This window comes from Gobius niger, assembly GCF_951799975.1.
Source record: "Gobius niger genome assembly, chromosome: 17".
Classification (NCBI taxonomy): Eukaryota; Metazoa; Chordata; class Actinopteri; order Gobiiformes; family Gobiidae; genus Gobius; species Gobius niger.
Window position 1 is genome coordinate 19,701,018 of NC_136868.1, and position 22,816 is coordinate 19,723,833.

The 22,816-nt window shown below is 41.8% G+C and overlaps 1 protein-coding gene across 4 annotated transcripts; it reads left to right on the top strand.

The window, feature by feature from the left end:
* Positions 1–896: 896 nt before the first annotated feature.
* Positions 897–22,558, top strand: rnf220b (ring finger protein 220b). 4 transcript variants are annotated; one of them, XM_079574819.1, is made up of 16 exons: positions 897–1,211; positions 2,132–2,736; positions 14,258–14,384; positions 15,254–15,293; positions 15,366–15,452; positions 15,713–15,755; positions 16,089–16,178; positions 17,103–17,143; positions 17,389–17,467; positions 17,768–17,864; positions 18,008–18,070; positions 18,143–18,180; positions 18,289–18,370; positions 20,204–20,309; positions 21,531–21,605; positions 22,107–22,558. In XM_079574819.1, exons 2-16 carry the CDS (start codon positions 2,151–2,153, stop codon positions 22,176–22,178), a joined length of 1,626 nt encoding a protein of 541 aa, XP_079430945.1. In that variant the 5' UTR covers positions 897–1,211; positions 2,132–2,150; the 3' UTR covers positions 22,179–22,558. The 4 variants fall into 4 exon arrangements, with proteins under 4 accessions (XP_079430945.1, XP_079430946.1, XP_079430948.1 ...); XM_079574820.1 differs by having other exon boundaries at positions 897–1,200; XM_079574822.1 differs by lacking the exon at positions 20,204–20,309.
* The last annotated feature ends 258 nt before the right edge of the window (positions 22,559–22,816 follow it).

The window sequence follows — 22,816 nt, forward strand, 5'->3', positions numbered from 1 at the left end:
TTTATGTGCCCATTTAAAGTCTGCATCTGCTGTCTGGACCTCCTCCACTGCTCCTCTGCCCTCCTGAGTTAAGACAAGCACCAGTGGGGGAAAAAACAGGATGTAACCATTTAATGTACAGATATTTTGTCCTTTAATTAATAAAAAAAACTGTTCCTACAGAATGCCCACACTAAACTTTTAAATGTATTTTTTTCTGTACATAAACCCTCAATGTGTGCCACTGTGTGTCCTTACACAAGTTCTCACTCATGTCTTGTCACCGCGGTCATATTCCCAGTTCACACATTTGCTCCATCAGGACTCAGTTTGCTCTGATTACACACACACACTTCACACACTTACCGCCTCACACAGGCTCACAGCCAAATGGCTGTTCATTAAAGACAGGGACCTGAGGGGAAGCAATCGTCTGAGAGACGGAAATTGCGTGTCACATTAGATTAGCAGAGGAAAGCCTCTGGATTGGCTCTAGGGAATAAGGAATTATTTCAATTACATTATTTCAAAAAGTCTTTAAGCAATACCAATACCGATAAAAACAAATTAAGAGTGATTTGGGCAGATTTGTGGAGCTCTTGTTGTGCTTTCTGACACTTTACAGAAAATCTGATATGAATTATATGGATTACACTGTAGTAATGTGTCACAGTTTAGCAGATTATCTGTGACAAATAATACCATTATTTTCCATTGTGTTTCATCAAAAGCAAATGTTCCCAAGTGTCACACACAGGCTGTCACATTATTTCTGTCTGTCAGAGCCGAGTGATAACGCCATCAAACTCCACTCAGACGCGGTCACACCGACACACAGGTGCAACGCTGTTTTAAAATAATGTTTTAAAACATTGAAATAATGACTTTTCTGTGCAGAAAAGTAAAATGTAGAAGTGTGTCCTCAGAGCGCGGCTCGGGGCGAGCGCGGTCAAAGGGGGAGCCACAGAAAGGGGGCAGGCGCAGTGGGAGAGGGACTGTCGCGCAAAGCTCATGAAGCAGACACCAACAGTGGCGCACAGACCTGCATCATCGCAGCCAGCGTCCGCGCGCAGCACAGCAGATCCTGAAGCGCAAACATCTGCACCTCCAGCACAACTGTGGGCAGGACCAGCTGCGCAGCGACACCCGCGTGCGTCCTCTCCTCAGGGGAAGAGCGAGTGCTGGAAGACAGAGAAAAGTTGCGGAGAACGACTCGCTTTGGTCAGTTCACAGTAAGTTTCTGCAAACTCTTCTCCAAACTGAATTAAATTATGATTAATATTTTATTTATGCCGCTCCTCTGAACGCAGACATTTTAAAAACGGCTTACCTGAACTTTTGAGAAACACGTGGTTTAAGTCGAAGTCTGAGAAAAGTAAATTATCTTTTCGACTCTTGTCGGTCACTTGTCGTTTTAAACGCAAAGTTTGAATTGTTATGGCGATTCTTTAACTTTTCTTGTCTTGTCAAACTTCATCCCCCCTGAACTCTCAAATACAGTCAAAATGATAGCCTGCCTGTCGAACATCAGTGCTCACGTAAATGGATAAATTGAATCTGCTGATTGTGATTCATTAGTTGTATTTCCTGTGGCCTTGTGCCGCATTTTACTTTACGCTACAATGACTTTTTTTTTGCAGACACTTTTTATATATAGAAACATACGAGGTTGTATTAGTCTTTTTACAGATCTTCTTACTAATAATAAAAATACATAAATAAAACAGTGAGCCATCCTATTGCTCGAGTGCCCGCCTTCCGCCAATGTGCAATTTGTTTTCTTTATCCTTTTTTTTTTTTTTTTTTTTTTACTTAATTACTTAATTATAGGCTTGTAAAAATGTCCTCCTTTTAAGAACAAAACGTATTTCACAATACTGTGTGGCCTAAATATGATTTCATTACTTAATGAATAAATAAGTAATTATAAGTTTTCCAATGTGTTTGTTTTCCCAATTTTTAAGACGAAATTCATAATTCCATGTTTATTTACTGTAAAATTACTATGTGGATTTAAACTTGTTTTATTTTAAATATCGTTTATTAGTTTGTAAAACAATGGACAAAATAGAAAAAGGAAGAAGAAAAAAAAGGAAAAATGTCACAGTCTTGTACTCTATGATCTTAGTTCTTCGTCCGTCTGTGTCCACAGAACCATATTCAGGCAGTGAATGGACCTCCACCAGCCCTTCAGGATGGACAGCCCCTCTTACCTGCCGACCCCCCTGGCCTCTCCTGCTCTTATGGTCCTGGCCTCCACCGCTGAAGCTGGCCGTGACGCCTCTGTCCCATGCCAGGCACCGCGGCCGTTTGGTGTTCCGACTTCTATGGAGAAGGACCTGCACCTGCCTTTCCCCTCTGCCTCATACACGTTCACATCCATGTACCAACGCCAAGGCCCCCTGTCAGGTACTTTCACCCCCAGAGACTTCCCCACCTCCCTGCTCCACCTGCACCCCCAGTTTAGTGCACCAAACCTGGACTGCTCTTCCTTGGGCATGCTCAGCCACAGCAGCGTGGGAGCTTTTCGGCCGTTCTCGTCTCCACCAGAAGAGAGAGGGGGGTATCAGTCGGCATTTAGCCCTGCAAAGAGGCTCAAGAGCTGTTTCCCTGATGTAGAGGGAAAGGAGTTTGACTTTGGCTCTCCTCGAAGCAACCACAAAACAGGAGAAGACTCTGGGAGAAAGTTGTTCTCTATGTCGGGCCTGCTGTCTGATGGGGAGGCGTCATCGAGCCCAGAGGAACGCAAAGAGCTCAGTAAGTACAGTCTTTAACTGTCTAACACTGACCCAATAGAGGCGTTTATTAAAGCAGAACAGTGCATTCTATTTGACTCGTTTAGGAGTATTTGTTGACCTCCTGTAAACATTGACTGAAATTACAAATTGAAAGTCCCCTTTTAGACTAAAACATCAGGAAACCTTTCCCGTGTGCATTCTGGTTGTTAACATGTAGTCAGGCAAAGTGTTTACAGCAGCGGCCTGTGCCCGACTTTGACACCACTAAATTGAACAGTGTCACTCATTCAGCTCAGTGATCATTAGCCACATATGACCATTAGGCCTATTGGAAGTCTGGCACTTCCGCAGCTGAGAAACACAAATACATGGGAGCGTATGGAGAGTTGACATAGGCGGAGTGAGAGTTGGAACGAATGACACCCTGTCAGAGATAACGAGGTGGCAGGCATAGAGCAAGGGATGGAGGAGGAAAAAGAAAATAAAGACAGAGAAAGAGAGGGAGATGCAATGATGCACCACAGCCCAAGCTTCCCCACGACAACCCTCAGCTCAATATGGCCGCCCACACCAGGCGTCTGATTTGTTGACAAATGAGTGGGAGAGGTGTCAGTCAGTGTGTAGCGCAGAGAGACGCTTCTCATTACTCCAGGGGATAATTGCCCAACGTCGCGGGGGCACAACATACTTGCCTTAGAGGAAAGCGCCAGGGAGAGAGGGAGCAGGGACTCATGCAATGCTAGGCATGATGGAAAATCAAACCCCCTCAGCGCGGTCGCCAAGGGGAGCGCCTGACAGATGAAAGGGACCAGTGGAAGATGGAGAGAGAGCACCCAAAGGCGCAGCAGATCAGAGCGGGACACCACAGAAAATAATGACAATGGGGCAAGCGTAAGCAGGAGGAGATGCACTGATACACGCACTCATACACGTCACCTAAAGCAAACTTTCATCCCACACATAAAGGGCGGCTGCAGGGACGAGCCGTCTTAAGAAAAGTTTGGATTGTGAGCCAAGTGTGTGTTTCTTCTCTATGCAGATGTGTGTGGCGCTGTAGAAACTTGCTGATTTTGTTGGTGGTGGAGGCTGAGTGACAGGGCCAGGGAGGCGGAGTGGCAGGGAGGAATCTCAATATGGAATTTTAATAAGGACGAGGAACGGAGATGCCAGGCGCATGTTGGTGTGAGAGGTGTGTCTGTCTGACATTGTTTGGTCTGTGCATATGCGCACCCCTTACCTCGTGATTCTGGGAATCTCATTTGAGGTGTGTTGACAAGGACAAAAGATGGGCTGCATTAGAACATGCATAAAGAAAACTCTTGTCCCTAAAAAGTTTAAGGAAATGGATCCCATAGGAAGCTGCTTTTACAGCTTTAGCCAATTAGAATGGAGTCAGGCAAACTACGAGCTTTAATGCAATTGAGCTGTGGCACTTTTCTAAGTCATACTTGTTCCTCTTGACTGGGCTACCGACTGTCACTTCAGGACCAAAGTCTTAAGTGCTAAGCCTGAAATCTCCTTGTGTCTGCTGGTCTCCAGAGCTCACAGACTGCAGCAGTATCAAGCAATACGAATGTCATGGAACTGACTGGAAAACTACGAACATTTTTAACTATAGGAAGTAACCGTGTACTGTATTAGGCAGTGGTTCACTTTCTGCTCTACTTTGTTTTCGGAGCCGGGACCCCTCATCAATGTCTTTTTAGTGTTGATTTCTTCAGATTTGTCTCTGTTTTATCAGAAGCCCAGAGATACGGTGCACTCTGACAGCTGTTCAAACAGCTATGCTCCCTTTCAAAGGGCAGATGTCTTCACTGGAGCGAGTCATGCTTATTTTCCTCGGGGAGATGCTTTCCTCTGCAGGCCGGAGCTGCAGGACAGCAGGCCTTTACTTGAAAAGTTCAGAAACTGGAGAAGAAGTAGCAAAACAGACAGGCCCGCCTGACTGTGGTAGTAAAGTGTTCCTTCAATACATTTAATTATACTTTTACTGAGTGGAGCATGTGGAAGATTTTCTGTTGTTTTGTATAGCTTATTGAAGTGTGCCTTGCAGTTTATGCTGATTTGACAAAGGTGTGTTTTGGTGCAGATGGTTGCTGTCTGCTCCTCTTATTGAGTGAAGCTTCCAGTTGAAAGTCACAGTGTTTACATCCCACCAGCAGACCACGGGAGATCAATGAGAACCACTCGATGCTCATGCATACGCATATAGTATCTGCTGTTCGCTATTATTCCCATGGTGTGGACTCCCTATCAAGCATGTCCACTCAATGCCCTGACAGTCACACACGCACCATCTGCCTTTGCCCAGTTTCTATTCCCTCTCATTTCAGGTAATTGTGCCGAAAAGTCAAGTGTCACACACAAAACTGAGCAGATAGATAAAGCAGTGATGTGGTTGTTTTTCATAGACATTCCTATGAATATAAAAATATATGCAGTATGTAGATTAAAAAATGTTCTACATTAATTGCGAAATTTGTTATAGAGATCAGATTTAGTGAGGAAAGTATTGTATAAGTCATTCAGTAATTAATCAACTTATACAATACTTTCTTTCTTTCATTCCTTTGTTTACTTTCCCTCTTGTTCTGTACGACTTAAATAACCCTTCTCCAGCCTCACAAACACATGTTCCCTTGACTTTTGCAAGTACCAAATCTAAGCTGTATTTTACTTACCATCAGTCACCGGCCACACTGGCTGATCTGTGGATGATCTCAAACCTTACTGAGGAAGCGTTACAATATTAAAGGTGGTTGTGTTTGAAGAATAAGCAGTCCGCGGTTGACCATTCTCCCTCCTGTTGTGACGCTAGTTTGTTCTCCTAATGTGCTCCATGTAAAAAACACTTTCATCTTGGCAGGAGGGGCAGCTCCTCTCTCCACCATATCCTCTGCCTTCACTATAAAGAGCCAACTCTGAGGTTTTTGTCCTCATGTTGACAGTGTGGTCCGACTTGTGTTAATGCGTGATGTGTGTGGGCAGAGAGTGTCATGCAGCGGACCACACGGCTCGTGAGAAGCAGACAGAGTTCCTATTAGTCTGTCTTTTACAGTAGCGGAGGGAAATGTGTGTTTGTGAGGGGACTTTTCGAGGTGATCGTGAGCACCTGTTCGACACCATGTCCTGCTATAAACTGAGGCATAACGCATCATAATGCATCTGTCATCGGCGCGCTGCTTCTGTGCGCGGCTGAAATCAGACAGTGAGGAAAGAGAGGAAACGAGTGCAGGGCCTCAGGGTCAGTGAAACAACTGCTACTTTGTAACACTAGAAATAACTTAATCTGTTATGGATTTTAACAAAGGAAGTTCTCCTTTTAATCAGGTATAATTATACTGATTCAGTCTTGAGCAGTTTTATAAATACATTGTTATGTAAATTATTCAAACATTAATCGAAAATGAATGCTGATTAATTAAAGATTAAGGCAGTTTCTGATTGGCAGTTAGCAAACAAACCACTTGCAAACCTTAACAATAGTATAAAAAGTATAAAAAGTATATAATATAAAAATGTATATTATGCAAAGGTAATGCGTTGTTGTAAACACATGAAAAATTTGAATTTCAACCTATATAAATGTACATTGGAATATATTTGAATCCACTTAGTAAAAAATTAAATTGTTGATGATCTTATATTGATTAATATTGAGTAATTGTGGTGATTTACCTGACATGTTTCCTTCCTCCATTTTGTCCGCTCCTTCTCTCCTCCGCGCACCTGAGCGCCCTGCATCATGACTGCTTCTGATCTCACATCAAAGAGGCCTCGATGTGGCTGTAGGCGAGGGGTATTTCTGTAGATTGAATCTCATGTTGGCACTCGCGCACACATATACACACACACACATCCTTGGTCCTGTCCCCTGAGCCTCACAAATCAGTCAGGCAGATAGAGAGGGCAGGGAGGCCAAACTGTGGGTTAAAAATGCCACAGAGGAGCAGTATAGACAGACAACACGACCACATCTGATTCCTCTGAGTTGCTGAGGTTTAAGAAGGGCCTTTCTTGGGAAGCTTGCTGTAAATAACTGTTTGCCTAATAATGATCACAGTTATTCCCACCTTAGGAGAAGCGTTTGTAAATTTAAAAAGTAATAGCTGACAATCTTTTTTGTGAATTAGCACTTGTGAAGCTCCTGTGAAATCTTTGCATCATTAGGGAGGCTGTGATGCTCAGGACATTAAGAATGACTGATTTAGATCATTTTAGCCTTTGCAATTTTTTATCATTGCAACCATTAAAATTACGCTTTAGATTAGAAACAAAAAACAACGCTTTTTCCAAAATTCATACAAATACTGTAAATAAAACCAAACTCACTTGTACATTTCTCACTTCACAAATGTATAAATCTGCTTGTTCATCAGGCTGTAACTTGAAATCTCACAGGGCAAATCAGTTGCTCCAAACAAATATTCCTATTGCTCCCTGTATGTCCTATAGTCTGTGTTTTGTGTCACAGACGGGCCTCATTAGTGCGTGTCACTTGCGCTTGTAGCGAGTCTCCCAGCTGTGGAGGAGCCTGACGAGAGCCCATTCTTTCTGTACGTCAAAGTCAGGCCAGGCGTGATGGCTTTACCTCAAAAATACATGACGTCTCCAAACTACTGCTTCTTTATGAGCCTCATTTATAAACACTGTCAGTCACATCCTACGCTGAAAAATGTACAGACTTCTATTTCTATTAAAGTGAGCAAGTGCCGTCGGTTCAGGAAATACTCGTACTTACTCGTACTCGTACTCACCTCATTCTATTGCTTTGTTATTATCTTAACATAAACTTAAAATACACTGCTTATATAGAGGCTGTTCCTTCCCCTATCGGTGGCAATGACTGGAATTTACCAAAGTCCTCAACTTTTATGAATACGAAAACAACACAGTTATATGACAAAGAGCTTGGAGCAACCTCAAACGTTTTAAATGTCTGTTATTTTTTTTAATCAATATAAAACATGTAAGATTTTATATGAACCCACTGAAACATTGTGAGGACTGGGTAGTTAAAAGAAGTTGCCCAGTGTGTTGCCTGTAAAGTTAGTGATTAGTTGCACATGCCCTGAATGAGTCTAAGCAATTCAAATATCCGCAAAGTACTTCTGCTGCAGTCCTACGCTAAAGCAGTCCTGCGCTAAAGGTCAAAGTTCATCAGGATTGACCCTTCACCCTGCTGTGAAGGGATGTAAACGCTCCCCCCAATTCTCCAGAGAAACTCTGGGCCTCGGTTTGGGTCATAAATCACAGGCCTAATAATTGGTAGCAAAACAGCAGTCCAGCAGTATATAACCTTTTACGTGTCGTCTCAACGCTTTATTATGGTGCTAATGAGTGGCCGCCGATCTGGGTGAGAGCTGAGAGCCAAGGGGGGAAGGCCAGAGTTCACCTCAGTAAAGTACGGGCTACTGCAAACGTATAGACATTTCTACATAGAGTCTAAGCAAAGTCACAGCTGTGCACAGGAAGCCACTCACAGCCCCAGTAGTAAAGGATATGCGCATATGCAAACATGCCCTCACATCTGCATATGCACACTCGGGCAGGCAGGCTCAGCAGTATCCATTACAGACTGGCATTAGTATGGAGATAGTGCTAATTGTCCCCATAGACCACACAGGCTGAGCTCGGCAGGCCCGCTGTGAGAGCACCAGGGCTGGCTCTTCCCTCACACATCATTGTCTCGGCCACGACCCCATTACAGCAATTACAAATCAACCACTGACTGATTATGGGACAAATGCCAGGGATTGTCTCAATGCAAATGATGCTTTGATGTCATGTGGAAGTGTGGAAAATTCTTTTACTGTAGCTATCATTAAATGAAATGTGTTTGCCTGGATACTTCATTTGCCTGTTCTTTACATTGTCTTGTTTGTGCAGTCCTGTGATATTGGGCTATACAAAACAATTGATCGATTAAAATCCATGCCAATGTTTTTCAGTAACTATTTTCAATAAATGTTTTTACCCGTACCCTTTCTTTTTTTTTTTTTTTTTTTACATAGTCCGCTTTCAATGATACAAGTTGTAACACAATGTAAATCCCTAAATTATACTGCAAATACATTGAATATCACAGTAATGCTTTGTGTCTTTCAAAATTCATTTTGTTTGTATCTAATACAAAACAAAATTGTGATAAATTATTACCAATAGCGTAACAATTAGAACAATATTTCCCCAAAATTACATTTACTGAAAGATTAGAAAGAGTGTTTGAGTTGCTTTAAAATGCCGCTAGAGATAAGAAGAGATGTTTTATTAGATGTAGTTATTGTGAGTATAGGAGGAGCTGCTCTTGCTCATTGAAGCCCGACAGCGTCTGCACCCACCGACGCTGTACTGGGACAGTTCCCTCAGTCCCTGAGCTCTCCCAGGATACACCCTGTTGTTAACCTTTTACACCATATGTACAGTTCAACAAATAAATAACTGGAGGATTTCAGGTCTACTCTTAGTGATTTGCTTTATCACCTTTATTGTTGTTTGCTGTTGTTTTTACAAGCATTTAGTCAAAAGTAGTCCTGGGTTACCACACAAGTATTTAGGGTTCTTGAAGGAAGGCAAAACAACTTTATTTATCTCAGTTATTTATTACCTCATTGTTTTACACCTCACATTAATCCTAAACTGTTTGTCCCTCTGAGTAGCGAGACTCAAGTGTCCCGCATTCACTTTTACTAGATAAGATTATCTATATCTTTCCCGATAAAGAAAACCTTTCATTTCAGCCCATCGAGGCAGACACAATAACATCCTTTAGGAAGGAAGCCAAACACAGGTGCAGCGGAGTGCCAGGTGCTCCCTGTCCTATACCAGCATCACTCCTTGCCCTCTGGGACAGTATCAGATGTTATCATCAACAGAGAGGCGGGATGGCCTCTCTTTAATGATGACGCGATAGGGAGTTGTGAATGACATTGTCACTGTCAGCAGACAATAGGGGCTTAACAACACACTCTGATTATGATTTGGTTTGAAGAAGATGTGAGCTCAGCTGGTTTAAGTGAGTTACTGGGACGGGCGTGAGGTTCTAGGCCAGGTGCTTGTTTTTATATATAGTACAGCATAAAATACAGTACCTGCCACGATTTACCCCCTTTAACTCAGCTCAACTAACAGGACTGGCTTTTTGCTCTCACCTTTTGTATCTAAAAATGTATTATTTGAGCATTAGTCATTATACATCCTTCCTCTCGCCTCTATGTTGACAGACCTTATTTACTGTCATGTCAGTAATTGCTGCTCAGTGCCACAGTGCAGCGCAGGAACAATTAAACTCTTGACTGACTTGCTACTCGCTGTTTGTCCCGCAGTCGTACAAAGTGCAACACAGTGATCTCTCATTTCCTCCTTATTAGGCTCTAATTGAGAGTTTAGGGGAGAGGAAAATGAAAGGGGCGCGAGGAGTCGACTGGGGTTATAACGTGTATTAATCAGTGAAGCAGGTAATAATCATCCCAGTGTTTACAGCCAATCTAATTAGCCGCTAATGAGTAACTGCGATCTGGTGATGTCTTTATATCTGATCTCTAGCAGTGAAATATAGATTGTAATTACTGTTTATTCACACGTGCGAAGACTTCATAAAACAAATAGAGGTCTATAAAATGGATTACACATTTTATGAAGGGGTGATGTGACAATATAATGCACTCTGATAATCTGCCAATTTGTAAAGTTCTTCATCCATCTACTTTCCCCTTCACACCCCTCCTATGAGTCTATGAGCGATCCCATTTAAGTCTATATGAATCACCAGGAAATCCAAATATGTACTACAAAAATCATGTGCATTTTTTTGTCATATTATTGCCCACCTATATTTTACCCCAGGAAAAAGTCTGCTGTTGAGTTTTTAGTTGAAGGTGAAGACAGTGGTCCACAACACACTGGGATGCTTTTTTGCATTAGTACTTTAACCGTTTTGTATTGAATTTTATTTATAAAATAATATACACAAAATTAGCCATCATTTTTCTAAATTGTATCAAAAGGCTAATAGGCACATAATAAAAGCAAACCAGGGTGATTGACGGCACGATATAAGTCAGTGTAAAGACGTATGGGTATTAGGCTTAAGTCTCACTCAAGGACATTGGTAACTTTTACTTTGACTTGCTTCTTGATCACTGTGATCTGTAAGCCACTATCAAATATCATTGAGCCATGCATCTCAATGAGGTGGCCATTGATTGGCTAAAGGGGAGCACTGCAGGTTTCGATCCTTGCCCTCTGCTCCCGAGGAGGGAGATGTGGTCTCACAGTTACACTGGCAGCCACTAGTCTCTCCATCAATGAGATGATTGGACAAATACATGCTGGACCACGATTGCCTCTGATGGAACAATCGTGCTGTCTAATGGGGCAGATGAGCGAGGGAGGAGCAACTTGAGCTGTAGCAGAGGTATTGGAGGCTTGTGCTTTGATTGACCTATGTCACAGAGGTTATGTTCATTGATCTATAGACCAGAATAAAGGCCTGTAGCCTGTGGCGCTTCTCAATGAGTCTATTTGGACTTTAGGATTCCTGTCCACTCCCGGCAGAGGCAGTTTGATCATGTGACTCCCTCACACTCCAGCTGTTACTGGTGGTTAGTGTCATGTCAGGCACACAGCTCTGCAGGGCTAAAGGCCAATCCTTGTTCTTCAGGAGGATGATACAGATCTTATTAGTCAATGAATGATCATTAGCAGTGTAACGACCCATTGATCCATCCAGGGGTCAAAGGCTGGGGTGCTTGTGGTGAGTGTCTTTAATACTTTAAACACAATTGAATGCAGAGTTGGAGGGCTATATGTAGCCTGACCTCACATTTCTCAGTGCCCAAAGGATTGGGCCCAAAGGATTGGGCACTGAGAAATGTGAGGTCAGGCTGGGAGAGGAAGTTGCTCGATCAATGTGGTTAATATTGAACACTTAGCCAGCAGCACATTGGTGTTTTACTGCTGTAGCAATTCTGCAATTAATAAAAAGCAGATATGTTGTGCACCTAAGTCAAAGGGAACTGGCTGAGTGTTTCAAAGGCTGCTGCTGACTTTGAAAGCCACGGAAATGACCGTGCTTACAGCAGATGTGATACTACAGGGCCTATTATGTTGCTCATTAAATACCCAACCTCTCAATAGGCCATTATTTCCCCAATAAAAAACAAACGGCAGCCTGCATAGTTTCCCCTGGCCCCTACCTCTCGCTCTACCTCACAGACGCAAAAGCCCTGACTAATATCCTGCATATGATGTAGTAAAATAGGAAGCAGGCTGTGGGACAGGGCGGGTACAGGTGTGGCAAGAGCCAGTGGATTTTATAGCCCTACCTCTTGTGTGAACACGTGCCAAAGACCTGCCGACACAACGCAGCCGCACAGCACTGGCTGCCAAGCGTTAGTCGTGCTCCCTCTGCATGTCTCATACCACTGCTATGACAGGCTTTTATGAGTTACATTTTTGATGCGTTACATTTCTGATGGTCTCACACAAGATGATTGGGCAGAGTTTGAGTGAGTTGTCTCGCCTTGTAGATGCTGTTAATGTAAAACAAACTTCTTAGATGCGTTCTGGGTCTATGTCATTCAAAGCCTGATGTCGTGCACATGTCAATCAAAATTATAGCATGGCTGGAGGTTTGTCACTGGGGGACGTTCGTCACCGAGTCTGCCCTCTAGATCTGCCTTTTCATGCCTCGCCATAATGTCAGCGGGTGACACCGGGCCTGATGTGATGTGGCATTCACTAAAGGTCACGTTAGGCATCTCCGCTCGGTCCGCCTCTGTGGCACTGGCAGCCATCATATGGTGCTGGCATCAGCCATTACCCTGGCCCTTGGGGACAAGCTGCTTTTGTCATCACCACTGCGATCTCTCTGTTTCAGCGAGTACTGAACCACATACTGCATGGTCCACATATTCATACAATTAGTGCTGAGAAATGATTGAGAGGCTTTTAGTTTTAGGAGTCATACTTTTTACGATTCGAGCAGGCTTCTTTACACTGGGAGAATCCACACCTGCTATTGTCCTGTGTAATATAGTCTGCAGGATTAAAATGTGTTTAAGTCCTTTAAAAGGTATATGACACACCTCACACCAGAAATAGTTGAAAGAAAAAGCTAATGCAATCTGAAAATGTTGGCTCAGGTCTTTAAGTGTTAGGAGAGGCCATTGGATCTGGACAAAGGCTCTTCAGAGAGAGGCCGCCCTGCACTGGTGGCACTCAAAGAATGAAAAGAGAAAAGGAGATGGGCCGGTTCCACTCAACATAAGTCACTCAGAGCGCGCCAGTGGATGGGCCTGTTGCCGTAGTGAGAGCAGCGTTAACAAGGCCCACTGGCAGCTTTTACAGCCCCCTGTTGTGAGTGGAGACCCCCCAGGCACCAGGGCTGACTCATGACCACTGACTTGCTTTCTGTGGGCGGCTAATGCCATGATTGAGAAGTGCACAACAGCAACTGTCTCTTATAAGAGAGACACCTGTCTACAAACTGAAATATGTCCCTCTATAATTTTAGATACACTTCTTTTTGTGGTACTGGGGTGAAAGCAGGGGAAATTAGATAGTTGTGTCAAAAAAGTCGACCAATGAAACACCTAAAAATCAATTCCCCTTGCTCTTATCGCGGCGCCATACACAGACGTTATCTGTGCGGGTAATGTGGTTATAAATTCAATTTCTACTGGGAGATTTCATTGTTTACCGATGCTTGTATGTTCCGGGCGGCAAGGTGCAGAAAGCTGCGGTGCGCTCGATTCGTGTCGGGAAAAGTCATTTAGGCATCAGGCAGGGTTGCAAAAAAGGTGAGAGTGGATCCGCTAGAGCTGTCAGTCTCACAAGGACACCTGACTCTGCTTTCTATTTTCCTCCACATGTTTTATTTAGAGGCCATTTTGTCCTATTTGGTTCCTCATTATTGGGGCTCATAGCTCAACTGATGTCAAGGGACGCCGTGGACAGCCCATCCTGTCATGCCGCTGATGATTTAGAGATAAGTGTTTGTCCACTGTTCAGATAATGGGCTCCTCCTGGAAGTTTAGTCCGCCTGGCGCCAAAGGTCAGACAGTGTCAAAAACCATACCATCCACAAAGTTTAATTTTCATAAGCCGGCCTCTCATTTGTTTTGTCACGACGTGTGGAAATGGGGAATTAGATGCATTTGGCCCATGAGCTCTTTCCATATGATTGATAGCTTTCAGCAGTAAATCAGCTCATCTACAAGGTAAAATCTTGATATAGTGGAGCTCCCTGGGTCCCGCTTGGATGCTTATGGCCATCATCCATCAGTGCGACCCAATGGACCAAGTCGCCTCCTGGGTAATGTTGCTGTTGACAGCCTGTGATGTAAAAACACTGACAACGGGGGGCAGTATCGTGTTTGTGTGTGTGTTGTGTTATTTTAGCAAACAGCATCAATGGTCCTGAAAAATGAATATAACACTTCAGGTTTTAAAATTGAATGATTATTTGTAAAACACGTGGACTTAATTTGTTAAGTGTTATTAGCCCTAATCGTGACCTTTGTCGTTGTTCTCTGTAGGTAAAGTGAAAGTGCTGTATGACACGCAGAATCCGGTGTGTCCTGTTTGTCACAGTGTTTTGAGACCAGGGGAGCTGCAGGAGCACATGGACCAGGAACTATCCAAAATCGCCCAACTACAAATCAGGTGAGGATTGTTCAGTAGTTTGCAGACGCATAATTAATGTAATGAAATTTAGCAATAGAATAGAATTGTTCTTGAGTTTGGGACAAAAGTGAAATGTTTATTATTTTAACTGATCATGCTTAGGCTATTACAAGTATGTGGGATTCAAATGTTTATAATTAGTCAAACTTGTAATCACACTTAACCTCACATACAAAGACGAACAAACAGACAAATATGTTATATGTCTTGGTAAAACTCCTGGCAGTGAAGAATATTTGACAGAGGATTGTTTCTTGGACTAATTCTTGGAATAAAACACAAACATATTAATTAAGTATGCAAAAGCCGCACTCCTCCAAGCTTCAATCTTTAGCTTCTCCTCCTAAATTTTCTGCCCCATTAGCTTCACTGTGATAATAAATGTTGCCTTTCAGGGTTGCCTTTCCTCCGTGCTTGTCGCTGCTGTGCTCGTCCTCTATTTACACGCTGCCTCATTGTGGGCTACATATTTCATAGAGGTTTCTCCGGCCTCCAGGGGACACGTCATACACGAATCATAATGTGTCTTTAATGTGTGCTCGGAGCCCTGAACGCACATGCAAACGCTGTACCTGCTGCTTAGACACAAGAAGGATTCGTCCAATAAAGACATTACACTCCAAATCTGCTTAAGCGCCGCTCCGTGGACAGTAATGGTTTCAAATTTGACATGGCCTGAGGGGACTTTGTGTAGTGTGAGAAAAATTACTTTGATCAGGTTATGTTTCGAGACAACAATAGAGGAATAGTCTGTTGATATTTGGATTATTGCGGTGTGTCTGATTGTGACCTATTTTTGACCAAATACATCAGCTTCAGTTGTGTTTTGTTGTCTTTTGTCTTGACAGTGCCACATCAATGCACGATCAGCTTCTCAGAACTCCGAAGGTAAAACATGCTCTTTAAATAAGTATTCAAATACAAGAAGACAGTGTTTGGACTTGAATGTGTTTGTTTCAGTCGCTAGGTCTCCATATAAAGCGTGAGGGCAGCTCGCCAACCTCTCCTCTACGACCGACTGATGATGTTCACTCTGATCGCTACCAGGTGAAATATTATTGTTCTACAAAAGAATCAATATTTATATCTGATGAAATGTTACTTTGAAATTATTATTGGTTGTTAAAATATGCTGGCATTTTCTTGCTTTCTTGTTGTACATATTTACAACTTTTGAAATCAACCTTGTGCAAAATGTTGTCAAGTAATATTAAAAGTAACACAGAAAATCATGACGTCGCAGTCAGATGTTGTTGTTTTACTTTTATTTTGTAAGTGAATCAGCTTATTTCACTTGTTTGTTGTAGACTTTTCTCCGTGTGCGGGCGAATAGACACACTCGGCTAAATGGTACGTAGTAAATGTTTGAACACAATGTCCTCTGTTTTTGTTCTGTTGACTCAGTGTTGTGGTTGCACACACCATCAGCTCCACATTTTAAAATGTTTTAAACCCTGATTCATCCCTGGAAAGTGTAGGGTGCATGTCCCTCCTGCTGTGGACTCTGTTGTGCAGAGGTTTTGGTGCTGATGCAGCAGTTGTGTTTAGGTCTGCCCTCTCTCTCACCCATCCTGCTGTGCCACCTCCCCCTTTTTTCCCACACCATCTTCACTGGCCTAGCGCCCACACGAGCAGAGGAGCTTTTAACCTCTCAACTTTGACCTCTTGATATGTTGTTAACAGTCGATGACCTCTGCTGGTGCAGGTGCTACGTCAAAACTGCCCCAATGCGCCCTCACAGCGCAGGAGCCCACCTAGACTGCACACAAGCTGGTAAGGACCAGAGCTATCTATGCCATGTTCAGCCATTGTTCTTCTACTTTTGGTTTATTCTGGACTAAATTGATCTTCTTGGCAATGTATAAAACTGCATAGATCATACTATAATAAAATATTCCATTCATTATAAAAGATAATACCACATGCATCGGTCAATGCCACACAGTAACAGTCAGTAACAAACAGTGATTCATTTCCAGTTGTGTTTGTACATCTGTAAAGTTTTCTGATTGAGCTGTGAACATGTTACTACAAACTCTGAGCTGTCGAGCTCTGTTAGCTTTCCTCGGCCTTACACAGGGACAGCATAATGAGCTTCTAAATACATGTCAGTGGGAAGAAAGGCCCAGGCCTCTTCTGTTGATTAATCAACCTCTCCCCCACTCCTACACCCCACCCCCTCAGTCTTTCTCTCTCCATTTTTGATGAGCTCTTCCTCATCGGTGATCTTCTCTTTAACCCTCATTATGTTCAGTGGGACAGCAGCACTCGGGTCACGGCTGCTGCCCCACCGTGTGCCCCCCTCAAGAGCCACTGTCAAATCACTGGAATTAGAAAGCTCTAAAAGTTAATGTCCCCTCGTGCAATCTGCAGCAGGTCAACTCAGAGTGACAGAGGGTTCTGCTGTGTTAACTTTTATATCAAAAACACTGAAGGGGGAGAGGTGTGCGTGTATTTAAAGCATAAATGAAGACACTATCAATGTTGGACATCCACTTGGCATCTGAAATATGCCACTCATCATTTCTTGGGGAAAAACTATCCTAAACTGCATTAGCCAAATAATATTATTGTTGTTTTCAAGCCAGATGCAGAGATCATTGATTTGCAAAAGTGTGTAAATGAAAAAAATGATAAATCACAGATAAATCTGAACATGCTTGTTAACTGTAGTGCCTGTTTCCTGTCTGCCTCCAGTCAGAATGGGCAAGCTGAAGAGACGGAAAGAAGACGGACAGGTAGATTCCCATTTTGTTTTGACATTTACTGATCTTTATGTGTAGCATGTGCGTTATGTGCTTTTACAATGGATCATGATCAGGTACAGACTGTGCTGTTTTTGATCATGCGGCATTAGGATCACTGTCAGATTGATGTGTATCTACGTGAACACACAACAGAACAAAACAGAACCATAAACATGCCTGGAGGTGATGACGGGCAGACCGACATATTGAACCTGAAACATGATGCTGTGTTGCAGGACGACCACATGTCTCCAGAGGACGACTGGGCTGAGCGCAGGAGGATACAGATGGCCTCTCTTGTCGGAGGATTTAAAGGTACGTTTGTGTGTGCTGCTGCTCAGTGAAGGGACATAATGTGAGTGAGAGGCACTTGAAAATGCACTGAACTTTTCAGTCCTGATTATGACAGTGCACTGCCTCCAGCGCAGCCTAAAGTAAACGACATCCTTTAAACTTTTAACTTCTGCTGGGTTGTTATGACAGCTTTATGATATTCTAATATGAACAGTTTGAGTTATCCTGCAATATTTTAGATCATTGATAAACATTGATAAACAGAAGAGTACAAAATACATTGGACTGATAATATTATAACGAATTCTTGTGTCTTGTTAGCTTCTGTCTTAGTGAGTACATCTACAAAGGATTGTCGAGACAGTGATGCCGACTTGGATGTGGATGGTGATGACACTCTTGAATATGGCAGAGCACAGTATCCTTCACCACACTTTCTACCCTTTAGTGTTCTATAATGAACAAGTTTCATTTTGACATTTTACAAGTATTCTTTGTTTCATGTGACATATATGACTTTTGAATTGTCCTCTGCAGCTTTGCCTTAACTTTACTTTCCAGATACACAGAAACAGATGTAATTCCATGTTCAGGCGAAGGCTCTAAGGAAATAACCTCATCAAGGTAAATTTACAATCATATAAATTGAATTTCCATTGAGCAGAGTGCCAACAATAATATCTTTGCTTCCCATAGTGGCACCACACCTGACCTCCTAAAGTGGTCAAATGACGGTACGTCTTCTGCGACTCTCGCTACTTCTCTGCATCGATGAGTGACTTTTACACTACTACAAATATATGTCTCTAAGCTTTAAAGGCACTGTTTCTCTGTCTGCGCAGGAAGCCCATCCACCAGTGGAGACAAGGCCGACGGCTGCATAAGCAACCTCCCTAAAACCTGCAAAAACAGTGAGATTGAAACGTAAGTAAATCCCCCATCATGTATACAGTGTTTTTTATACCATATGTTTACATACACTTTATAAACAGACACATTTGCATTTTTTCTCACTGTCTGACATGAAACTAGAATAAACTTTTAATTTTCATTAGGTCATTTAGAATTTTAAAAATTATTTCTATTTGTCAAATTCCAGAAGAATGAGAGATTGAATTTTCTACACGTTTGTATTTTTACAAAACCAAAAGTTTACATACATTTCATTAATATTTGGTAGCATATCCTTTAAACTGTATAACTTGGGTCAAACGTTTTGGAATTTCTTCCACAAGATTCTCACAATAGTTGAGTTTTGGTCCATTCCTCCACATAGAACTGGTGTAACTGAGAAACATCGACGGCCACCTTGGTGCACATGCCTTTTCAGCTCTGCCCATACATTTTCCAACGGGACTGAGATCAGGACTTTGTGACGGTCACTTCAAAACATTGGCTATGTTATCCTTAAGCCATTTTGTAACCAGTATTGGCCATATGCTTTGAGTCATTGTCCATTGGAAAGACCCGTCTGCGCCCAAGCTATAACTTCCTGGCTGATGTCTTGAGATGTTGCTCCAATATTTCCACATAGTGTTCTTTCTTCATGATGTCGTCTATTTTGTGAAGCAAAACAACACCACATTATGATGCTGCCACCCCCATATTTCACAGTTGGGATGGTGTTTGCAAGATTCCCCCTTTTCCCTCAAAATGTGATGATGGTCATTATGTCTACTATTTTTTTAGACAAATCCTCTCATGGGAAAAAAATATTTTTTTTTTCCCATGAGAGGATTTGTCTAAATTTTTTTATTTGCAAACTCCAATTTGGCTTTTTTATGTTTCTTTTGGAGTAAGAGCTTCTTCCTCGCAGAGTTCTCTCTCAGCCCATGTCATGTCAGTACAGGACTTGTTTCACTCTGGATAATGCCAAACTCTTACCAGGTTCAGCATCTTCACCAGATCTTTTGCATCTGTTCTTGGGTTGATATTCACATTTCAGACACAGCACGTTCATCTCTGGGACACAGAACCCGCCTTCTTTCTAATCTGTATGATGACTGGACATCATACAGATCAGATGACATACAATGATGATGGAAATCATCATTGTTTTAACCAATGAACCTGATACCTTCAAGTGTCTTGAAATTGTACCCAAGGATGAACCAGACGTGTGGTGTCTCCAAGGTCATGACACTGTAATCTGGGCTTTCCCAAATTGTTTTAAGGCATGGTAATTTTAGAGTATTACTTCTGACTTTGTAAATAGTAACTTTCTAAAAAAAAATATCAATCTCTCATTCTTCTGGAATTTAGCAAATATAAATTATTTTGAAAATTATAATTGACTTACAAAATATAAAAGTTAATTCTGGTTTCATGTCAGACAGTGAGAAAAAAATGCAAATGTGTCTTTTTATGAAGTGTATGTAAACACATGGTTCTCACTGTATATCATCAGCACATATTAAACTACCAGATATATTTGAGCCACTGTTGATTGTGAAGATGCCATTATACTCTAAACTAAATTAAAAATAACTTTCTCAATGTTATGTTCACTGTTATCCTCCTGCTCGCCCCCTCCCCGCACACATTGCTTTGTGTTTGTCGATCTTTATGAGGATTCTGACACAGTCCCCTCTCCACCCCCATGATTAATGAGACAGCCAATGCGGCCAACGTAATTGCTGCTAAATTTCACGCTCAGTGTCCGTGTTGGCCAGCGAATAATTTAATCTGTCGTGGATTTATAAATGACTGTTGTGGGCCTCTCTCACACCGCTCTGCTCCTGTCCCGTTCGTGTGCAGGACCTCGGACGACTCACTCACGACGCTGGGCGCACTGAAAGCTCGGATACGAGAGCTGGAGAAACAACTGTCGAAAGGAGACAGATTTAAGTGTTTGATCTGCATGGTGAGTGAAACACCCTGAATATCCAGACATTTCCCTTTAAACCTCTTTTGAATTATTTCTATTATGTGGCACTCTGAAAGACTAGATAATATACTGTAGCTATGTCAACGTTTTGAAAACACATGGGTGGAAAAATACATCAGAATTCAGACCTATTCTGTTTCTCTAGATCATAGCTGTGCTGATATGAATAGCTGCTTAAATTCATTGTCAAATCTCTAAAAGCCTGAGGCTAGATTGTTTTTAGACTTTTTAATGATATGAACATTTTATTATCAGGCTTCAACCTGTAAATTGTAAATAAATAAAGCAAATGTTCTGCTCACTCCACCTGTATTATTGAAACATTAAATAATTATGCCACATGACTTCCTTGCCTGCCTCAAGGCCCAAAATGTTTCTTTTGTAATTTGTGGGCCCACTGATCCCTTAATGGACTTAGGCCCCTTTGAAGACCTGCCTCGGCATCAACATGAACAGTGATTTAAACTCACTAAACAAATCAGTCTTCCAAAAAAAATCTTTTAAACAACAAGTCATGCTTTTATTTTGTCACACCTGGACTGCTGTAGGTGCGTCTTTGCTTCCAGATTTTAAGATTTCCTTGTTTATTTTTTAAAGCATCATTCAAATTCATCTGCCCCTGCGTGCACTCAGGTCCGAGGGCCAGTCCCAGCTTGTGGTGCCTAAACACGAGCCATAAGACCACATTATTCTCTGGCCTTTAACACTGCATGAGTTGTGTGCGATCCTCTGTGTCTTTTATTTATTGCTTTCAGTTTTTATTCATTGTATCACTTTTATTAATCACAAATGGGCTATTTATTGTTTTTAATTATTATTATAATTATTATTACTAGAGTTGTTCCTGTTTGATATTGTTTTAATGGCAACAGTTGCTACATTTATTGGTTAACTTTCTTTTCTTTCTTTTTTTATTAACTTAGAGATATTGTATGTCCAAAGCAATTAGCCCCTTATGCTCTTTACCCAACAGTCAAGTTATTCTCAAGCTACAATAAATAATAAATATTGTAAATTATATGTGAAATCGTGTTAGGAAATGAGGTTACATTTTTGTTGCAAGATTCATTATATATATAAAAAAAAAAAAAAAGTCCAATTTGCCGTAACCCTAATTTATGCTGCGAATATGGCAATTTGTGGACCTCTAGTGGTTGTTTTCTGTATCACACGGATTAATCAACACTGTCTCCGCAGGACACATACACCACTCCACTCACTTCCATTCAGTGCTGGCATGTTCACTGTGAGGAGTGCTGGCTCAGAACACTGGTAAGCAAACAAACAAGTCCCGACATATTAAAAAAGTTTATTTTTTTAATAGCGGCTTTACCAGATACCCGTCGTAGGTAAGGGGAGCGGGAAGGCACTTTCTCCCACTTGGCGATGGACATAAATGCAATTATTCACGCAAGAACTATAACAAATCGTTGAATATTATAAAGTTGTCAACAAAACTGTCAATTCTCGGCATTTATCCATGTACTTTGAAGATAACAAATGTTAATTAATAGTTGTATACGGATGAAAATCACCAGGACTCATGGTGATTAAAACTAAGCTAAACTCTAAAACTCAATTATAGAAATAAAAAGTGGGAGTTTGGGTCAAGTTAACTTTGAAGTGTGTTTTAAATTGTATAATATGGTGAGTAACAAGTAATCCCAGTATGCAATGTTGTGTGGTGTCCGATTCCTCAAAATATTTGGTACTTGTAATTAAAAAAAAAGTGAATTTTTAGCTGATTTGTCTAAACTGGCGTGTTTGTTCTAGGGAGCGAAGAAGCTGTGTCCACAGTGTAACACCATCACCTCTCCGGGAGACCTGAGGCGAGTCTTCCTGTGATGCCTCCAATCATGGACCTCGTGGGGCAGCTGGCCTGTCCTAGACCCAGACCACCCCTTCTTAAGTTTAGTCCACACTCTGAAGGGACCTCCTCGAACATGTACAGATTCAATGTTGGGAAAAAATACAAACGAGAAGAACTCAGGCACAACCAACGCTTTGGGACAATAATAATAATTTTGTAACTATTTTGTGCGTTTTCTGAGGCCATTTGTTGTAAAGCACATGTACATAACATTTGTGTGTGTTTGGAGTGACGTGTGATACCTGCTCTTTCCTTTTACTGTTGTTAAAGCTTTCTGTAGTTTGACAGTAACACCATTATCAGGCTGTTTTGATCTCGTTTGTAAAGTAATTCTAATTTTATCAATGTCGCTAAAATAAAGAGGGGCGTTTACTCAGATTATTATCAATGTTCTGCGAGTCTCGGGCACTTTTTGTCTCCACAGAAAACAGTTACAGATTTTCTCTGGCTTTAACACATGTTTTGAAGCCTGGTCCTAGTTCCTCTTTTGATTTTATTTGAATATTTATATGGATCCCATTAGCTGAGAGCAATAAGCAGTCAGCTAGTCTTCCTGGGTCAATTCCAAACACTTATCTCAACATTTCAGTCATCAGATTACTTTGTTACTTCA